Source organism: Coffea eugenioides, chromosome 4, assembly GCF_003713205.1.
Source record: "Coffea eugenioides isolate CCC68of chromosome 4, Ceug_1.0, whole genome shotgun sequence".
Classification (NCBI taxonomy): domain Eukaryota; kingdom Viridiplantae; phylum Streptophyta; class Magnoliopsida; order Gentianales; family Rubiaceae; genus Coffea; species Coffea eugenioides.
The window spans coordinates 42540246-42548846 of record NC_040038.1 but is presented as its reverse complement, the minus strand read 5'-3'; the positions used below and the strand labels follow the sequence as shown (position 1 = coordinate 42548846).

At 32.1% G+C, this 8601-nt stretch overlaps 1 protein-coding gene and 1 long non-coding RNA gene across 5 annotated transcripts; both read right to left on the bottom strand.

The window, feature by feature from the left end:
* On the bottom strand, positions 1-774 carry LOC113768434. Its single transcript, XR_003468074.1, has 2 exons — positions 716-774; positions 1-244 (listed from the first exon to the last, which is right to left on the bottom strand). It is a non-coding gene; the product is annotated as an uncharacterized LOC113768434 (long non-coding RNA).
* Positions 775-776: 2 nt separating this feature from the next.
* LOC113768432 (60S ribosomal protein L9-2-like) lies at positions 777-3581 on the bottom strand. Of its 4 annotated transcripts, none has more exons than XR_003468073.1 (6): positions 3130-3581; positions 2124-2237; positions 1909-1997; positions 1602-1675; positions 1449-1511; positions 777-793 (listed from the first exon to the last, which is right to left on the bottom strand). XR_003468073.1 is itself a non-coding variant. In XM_027312782.1 (3 exons), the coding sequence occupies exons 1-3, from the start codon at positions 3502-3504 to the stop codon at positions 1911-1913; spliced, it is 576 nt and encodes a 191-aa protein (XP_027168583.1). In that variant the 5' UTR covers positions 3505-3576; the 3' UTR covers positions 1687-1910. The 4 variants fall into 4 exon arrangements, 1 of the variants encoding a protein (XP_027168583.1); XR_003468072.1 differs by lacking the exon at positions 777-793 and adding an exon at positions 1333-1365; XR_003468071.1 differs by lacking the exon at positions 777-793 and having other exon boundaries at positions 1339-1511.
* Between the last annotated feature and the right edge of the window lie 5020 nt (positions 3582-8601).

Genomic DNA, 8601 nt, shown 5'->3' with positions numbered 1-8601 from the left:
AAAAGTCAATACTCAAATATAATTTGTTGAACTAAAAGTCAGTAACAAGTACTAACATAACAAATCCCTAACAAATACAAACTTGAAAGATTCTCATGTGCACAAACTTAAAAGATTCTCTTGTGCACAAACTAAAATATTCTCATCCCTAGCAAGTAGAAAGAACTTGCAGTAGCTTCCAAACTTTCCAATGAAATGAGAGCCTTCAGTCATAACCTGATATCTTTTGTGAGCCATCATTATTCTGCAAAGAAAGACCAGAAATAAAAAAATAAATTAAAGATATCAGCACCTAGCAATTACGTTCTAATGTAAAGTAACGATACCAAACAGGATTCATTTCATTCGAAATAAAGTTGATTGCTGAATAGCCAAATTTTGGTACCAAGCAGGTTTGCAAAACTTAACTGGCAAAAGCAAAGGTGATAACGCAAGTTATATTTTCTTGTATATCAAAAGGTTTTGGAATAACACACTGATCCAGTTGCCATCATTGCACTGAAATTTCTACTTGCTATCACCAAACATACTACTAAAGCAGCAAACATACTAAATAAAGAAGAAGAATGACCAAAAAGATAGATGTCATGATTGAAATTACCCCCCTTTAGAAGACTAGAATTTATGAATCTAGATGTAATTTTATCCTTTGGCTTAGCAATGAATTCGAACGTTTGACATAACAATCTGGGGAGAAAATGTGAAAAAGCAATACCTCTTCTTTGAAGTTTAGATCATAAGTCTTGTCTTTACCATAAAACTCAGAAGCAGCCATATCCATCCCAATCACAACCTGCAGCAATTTCAAACTCTTCAAACTGATTTCAATACAGACTTGTTGAAATAAACCATACCACAGACAAGCACCCATCAAATAAGTTCAATTAGGATGTTCAAGAAAGCAATGGCTGGACCAATGCCAGAAGTACCATTAATTTTTTAGGCAAATATCTCACTTCCGTTCTCACTCACCACTTCCCTTTATTCCCCAATGTATTTAGCCAAAGAGGGGAAAATACCAAAAAACAAAAAAAAATCTTCAATTGAGTGTACAGATGAGTTTAATTGACAAGCTTATGTAGCTTAAAAAATTGGATAATATGAAAACTAGCAATAAATGAAGTCCACTAACCTCTAACCGAAAGGCACGTTCCTCATTGTTTCCCTTCTCTGTGCAACATCTTAATTGCAGCCACAGTGCCATCACTCAAAATCCCTCTATACACTACCCCATACCCTCCATTTCCTATCACATTTGCTGCACTAAATTTGTTTGTAGCAATCTCAAGCTCTGTGTAAGTAAAAACTTGTACACCCCTAAGCTTGGATGTAGCCTGCTTCCATACAAACATCCGCCTTTGACATCTGCTCCATTTTCACCAGCAAAACATATACCCATAGCATTCAAGAACAGTGTAACCAGTATAAACATCCATTCCAATACTTACTTTACCAGTGTAACCAGCTTTAGCAATAGCTGTTTTAAGCAATTCAAGACCTTCCTTGTTCTCCTGAAATGTCAAAGTCACAAAGTTGTAAAAATATGACAACCGAATTGAACAATGAACAGGAAGCATATTAGCAAAATGCCATGAACTAACCTGGATATTAGAGCAATGTCACCCTCATCACCAACATTTGTTGCATCTTGGCCATACTTCTTCTTAATTACAGACTGAAGAAAGAGATCAGCAATAAACAAGCATATGTCAAAGCAACAGAAACACATCAAATGCGCTCACAGATATCAAACATTAAAGTTGACCACTAAAAGCAAGCATATATACTCCAAAAAACATGACTTCTATTTTAAGTTCAAAATAGAAGTCATCTCTAAGAAATCCCCACAACCAGCTTGATATGATAAAAGGAAATCAATCAAACGAACAAGAAATGTAGGCCACTAACTCTCACTCCTCCTCAGCTATTTGCCCCTTCTCACTGACATAGATACCATCAAGGAACTTCCGGATATCTTTGTTCTTCACATGGCATTTTTGTCCACAATAAGAAAACGTTGTATATTAGCTATCCAGCCAGATGAACTACATTTTAAAGACAAGTGACAAGGAACAAAACTTGTAGATTCAAATGTCATAAATATGGCACAGAGTGACTCTTACTTGGTTTATCAGGGCAGCAGATCGGGAAACAAGCTCAATGTCATTGCTATCCAACACCAATTCATCCTTAACCTTCTCAGACCGGATAACAGTGACTTCTTCAAGCATATCCACCTTACTCACCCGATGCAGAAAACATCACACATTACAAAATGTTCCCTATCAGAAATTTCAAGCAATCTCAACATGCATAATGGGGGCAACCCAATGGAAGCAATTCCACAATACCTCTCAGAGTCTAACAATATTGGTCTAGTAGAAAGGTTCAACCATGACCCAGTCAATATTAATTAGCCTCAATAACACTGGTCTACAGATGTTGCAGCAGAAATCCTCGAAGAAAGAACAAGGCAGAAAAAAAAAGAAAAAAAAAACCAAAATATAGTATGTTTGGTAAAGGAAAGTAATTACTTCATTTAAAGTCAAACCATAATGCCAATAGCATCTACTACCCATTTCTATGAATTAAAGACGCATATAGTATTACTAGCACTAAAACTATTACCACGGATCTCCAATGACTAGTGAGACAAACAAAATGATTCCAAACGCAGTACAATCACATAACAACCAAACAGGATACTAAAATTGACAATGTAATCAACAGGTAAGCAAACCAGATAAACAATTACCGAGCAAACCCAGATGAATTATCTAGCAACCTCACACAACCCAACCACGAAATGCCCAAGTTGGGGATCATTCTGGCCTTAGTTGGCTTAATTCTCAAATTGAAGGGTCAAAAGCATCTAACAATAAGCCTAGAAATGAACAGACACAAAGCACTGGTAGTCTGGCCCATAAACTCTGCTCAAATACACACTCAAACCAGAGGGAAAGAGGAAGAGCTCCTCCGCACAAGTCTAAGTCCTCTTACAGTATCAAGAAATTCTAATCAAATCAACAAAATTCACATGTGTGAAAATATAAAAGAAATCAGAAATAACAAATCTAAAGAGATAAGAAAAGACCCAAATATTCATCATGCTAGTAGAATAGTAGATACCTTCTTCTCACCAAGGAAGTTGCGGATCTCAATAGAACGGTTGGAGTTGGTGATGGAGGCGTTGATTGGGAAATGTGCATAGACGAATCTCATCTTGTAGCAGTAGCCCTTGGTAACGTCGGTGATGAGGTTCTCGACGTGGCTGAGGGCAGTTCGAATTGCGGCAGTGGTCTTGCAGGAGCCGAACCAAGTGTCGACCTTGAGCTTCCTCTTTCCGGTGACCTCATCGGTGATGAGTTGGAAGTCGAGGTTGAGATGCTTGAAGTTGCGAGTAAGCTTCCTGCGTGGTCCCTCCACCTCGATCTGCTTGGCTTTCATCTTAATCTTAACACCGCCAGGAATATCCATAGTCTCCAATGCTAGAATTGTCTTCATCTTGGACCATCGCTCACAGTAATTCCGCCTCTTCTTCTTTTTCGGAGAAGTGCAAAAGATTGGCAGCCAAAAAACCCTTACAAATCCATGAAGTTGAAAAGGGTGTTTTGGCCCGCCAAAATCAAACGATGCCGTTTTGTGTCTTTCTTTTTTTTTGGTACACCTCACATTTTCTCAAGTGTCATGTTAAGTAGTCTAAAGGCACATTATTATTTTTATATCTGATAAAATAAAAAAAATTAGGGTATATATTATTGAGTTGATAATAAGTGTCATGATAAGAGTGCTATAATGGCACAAACCAGCAAATGTCCTTATAAACATGTCAGGAAAGGCCATTTTTGTTGTAGTGTACGAAGATGCAGCTGGCATTTTTGGAACAAATTTTGGTTCGATTTTCTGCCTTTTCTTTATTTCCTAAGCATTATCAGTACAATGCACCTCACTCATCAAGAAGTATCAAGAAATTTCTGGAAGATGGATCATCAAATGGCTCAAAATGAGCCAACAAAACCCACCTCATCTCAACCATTGAGAGGAGGATTTTAGGAGCTTTTGTTTCATTTAAATAGGAACAAAACACAGCTTTAGGGCAAGGACGGTTATGGGAAAAACGGCGGAAGAAGAGAAAAGAAAGAAAGGAAAACAGAGGAGAAAAAGGAAGAGTTCTGCAAAAATCTGGAAAAATGAGCTGGTGAACCAGCTCCATTCCAACCTGACTTTCTCTTTCATTTTACCTCTTTTTAGAGTATTTATTTTTTCTGCACCTTCTAGGGATAGAGAGAGAATTTTTGTGAAAATTTTCCCAGATAATCACCATAATCCCCTCAAATCGAAGCCCGAACTGGGCTCCTCAAATTTTTTTTGGGCAGAAAATTGAGCCAGGGTTGACGAACCAATCCTGATCGTCACCCTATTTCCACAAACCCCCACCTCATTTTGAGGATATTATTTTTTCTGAAATATATACAGTGTTAGAGGAGAAACTTTTGTCTTGAAACCGTCCCAAAAAAACATCCCTAAATTCCTTGAATTCGAGCTCCAATGTCCTCGCCTTACAGCTCTTAGCACAACTGTGGCAACCTGGTTTTTGCTCTTTGGGTGAAGTTTGCACGTTTCTTGGAAATTTACACTGCTGTTTTCGACTTCTATAAGCCTCAGAGGTAACCCTCATTCACTTTTCTCTCTTTGCTCCAACTCATTTGCAAGTAAAATTTCAGAAATCTTGCTCTCTTTGGTTCATGATGCATGATCTTGTGCTTGTGTTTGGAACTAGAAATCTTGTGTTAATGTTTGAGATTGCATAGCCTCACGTGTTTAGATCCGAAATTTGGAAATTATTTTGGTAGGGTTTCTGGGTTTGATAAGCTTCCAGATTTGCAGAAAAGCTTCGAACAGCTTGCATGGAGAAAATTGGAAATTGAACTTTTACCCCCTGACTTTTACATAATTATACTAAGGCCTAAAGGTTTGTGAAAAATGGATTAAATTTTCCTTTTTCAAGCCTTGATCTTTTTTGCACATTTTATGTATGTTTTGAGTAAATTATTTCTGGGTTTTAGGGTGGGATTAAGGCCTAAATAATTTTGTTGAATTTATTTTCCTAAAAGGACATGTTCTTTTCTTCTTTGGGTTTAGGAAAACAATTTAATTGTTGGGCTAGGGTTATTTGTTGGGTTTTGGAGAGTGGATCTGCCTTCATTTTCTTTGGGTAAAGACATGGGCTTTGGTAGTTAAAGCCCAACCCTTTTTTGTTGATTTTGCTTAATCAGAAACGGGCTAGCCCGTTCTTTTTATGGGTTCTTCATTGGGCCAAAGGCAAGTTTGGCTCACGAAAATAATCAGAAATGGCCCAGTGACCTTGTTTCTTAAGAAACCAGAAACGTAATTTACAATTAGGTCCCTGATCTTTTGAGTAATTCTATTGTGACCCTGAAAATTTTGATTTCTTTCAATTAGGTTTTTAATTTAATTTCAATTTGGTCCCTAAATTTTATCTTTTGATTAATTTTGACCTGTAATCTTTATAATAATTTTAATTTGATCCTTAAAACTTTTTAATTATTATAATTAGGTCCCTAATAGCTTTGATTTTTTAAGTATAATTTGTTTATCTCCTTTAATTGTTAATCATGTTTCATTTAAATGCATTTAATTTGTAAATTTTAGGGATTCTATGTTTGTTCGTATTTTCTTATTATAGTAAAAGTGAATTTGATACATGTTTACATTTTTCCTTTTAATTGTTAATTAAATTGGTGTCTTGATTATTTTGTTGATTTTGAAATATAAATAGGACAAGTTCCACCTTATTTAACTACTGCTTCAAGGGAGGTACCTTCTATTATTATTTTAAGTTCTTTTATGTGCTCCTATGTGTTTTTTTATGTGTGATTGCATGTTTTGAGTGCTTTTTCTTTTATTTACTCATTTTATTCATTTTAAATTTTTATTTGTTCTATTTAATTTTGATGATTATTTGGGAAGCATTTAAATGTCAAATTGTAATAGATAGTTGCCCAAAAAATGTATTTAGTTAGGCTATGTAATAGGTAGATTTTATTTTATCAAAAATGTAATTAGTTAGATAAATGTAATAGATAAGTTTATTATTTCCAAAAATTCCCCTTCTAAATTGTGGTTAGGGCCCCCAATGTAATAGTTAGGTTTCATTTGCTTATTTGTTTGTATGCTTGTGTGCTTGTGTACTAATGTGTTTTTTTTTTTTTTTGCTTTCTTTAGGATTTTGCATTTAGACATTATGCCTATGTGTTATGTGATATATGTGCTTTATGTGTTTATTTGCTTTAATTATACTTTACATGCTTTATTTACTTATAATAAATACATGATGTCACCACACTAATCCAATGCTAATTGTGTTCTTTCTTCCCGATTTCTCAATATTCCAATACTAGAGAGGACTTGTAGAAATGAGTTAGTCCAATACTAGACTCTTTAGACCGTTTTTTGCGCTAGATTCATACCTTGTGTGACATTTATTACATTTCATGCATTTTTATTTTTAGATTAATTTCATTTGCATGATATTTCCCCTACTATTATTCTCTTACCCTCTATGTGATTGGACCATATCATTTAGAATTGCATCTCATTTTAGGAAACTAGAAGTAGGTTAATCCATTTGTTTGCATAAGTTAAAAAAGTCATCCTTCAAATATGGGAAATGAACGAGTATGGTTTCTTAGCCTTAGCACGCTCTCATCTTCTTTATAAAAGAAAATTTGAATCATGAATCTTAGTTTTTCGCACCCGTTATGTTGCATTTCCCTCTTTTAAGTCATGTATATATATCTATCTTATAATTTCCTCTTTTGAGTCTCATCTTTTGCATATTCGTGACCTCTAAGTCTAGATACGCATCCATATAGAAGAATTCTAATGTGATAAAATTTATAAGTTAGATTAGGAAAATTTTCGACTAAATCCCGCAACTAACCTTGGTTAGGTTGCCTTAGGTTCGAACTTATCAAATTTTTGTCTTTCCTTTCTTCAACTGTGACTCCCAAACTCTTTTCTCTTATTTTCAAAGATTTGGAGTCGTCTAAAAAGGGTTTTATTTATTATTTATTTATTTAAAAATATTTTAGGTGATTTGGTACACCTAAACTCAATAAGTGGCGACTCCTATTTTTTCTTAAAAACCCCTTTTAGACTATTATTTTGGTCCCAAACCGTCAGATATTTTAAATCCCATTTTCGACTCTTTTTCTTTATTTTCTAAAATTAAAAACTCTCAAGGGGTGCTTGGTTGGAGGGTATAGGAATCAAGAATTGGATTGAACCCCAAAATTGTTGCTTGGCTAATGGGTATAGGTTTTGAAATCTTGGAATGATTCATGAAAAATCAGCCACTCTCAATACCCAAATAGATTGGAGGGTTTTGATGAATCCCACATTTGATTCCCAAATCTTAAAAAAAAATTATTTTTGGGATTTTTTTTAAATATATACTGGCTCTGTTTCTATATATTAATATTTATTTATTTATATATATAATATTTTTTATTTCAATTTTATTTTATAATATGTATATTAATATATATTTATATGTATATTAATATATATTTAATATACATATATAAATATATATTAATATAAATATTATAAAAAATTGAAATATATATTTATATATTTATATAAATATATTTATAAATATATATATTTATTTCAATTGATATAATATATCTAATATACATAATTGAAATATACATATTAATATTAATATAATTTATATATAATAAAATATAAATATTAATTGAAATATACAAATTGAAATAAATATATTTATATAAATATATATAAACACATATATTTATATAAATATAAATATAAATAAATTTATAAATATATTTTAAACAAAAATATTTATATATAAATATATATATTATTTATTTCAATTGATATAATCTATATAATATACATATTTGAAATATACATATTAATATTACTATAATTTATATATATTATATACATAATTGAAATATACATATTAATATTACTATAATTTATATATATTATATACATATTTGAAATATAGATATTAATATACATATTACAAAACAAAATTGAAATAAATATATTTATAAATTTATATAAATAAATATATTTATTTATTTATATAAATATATTTATTTATTTATATAAATATATTTATATTTATATTTATAAATATTTATAAATATATTTTAAACAGATAATTAATATTTATATATGAATATATATATGGTGGATGAGTATGTGGGATAAGCATTTGAACGAGGAAGAAGAAAGATATGAAAAGAAAAAAGAAATTAAAGGTAAAAAATTGATTATTAAATTTGATACCCATTCCTTACCAATATTTATCAAGCACCCCCATTTGTAATCATACCTTTGTCCAAAACCCATACTAAGTTTTTTTGTATGATTCCAATTACAATTTCAATTCCTAAGCTTGAACCAAACGCCCCCTCATTTTTTAACATCATTTATTTTATTTTCAAAAAGGGGGTGCAACATATACAAAAAAATTAAAAAGTATACACAAAATTTACACCATCTTCTTTTTTCATCTATCATCACCATCCACCATCC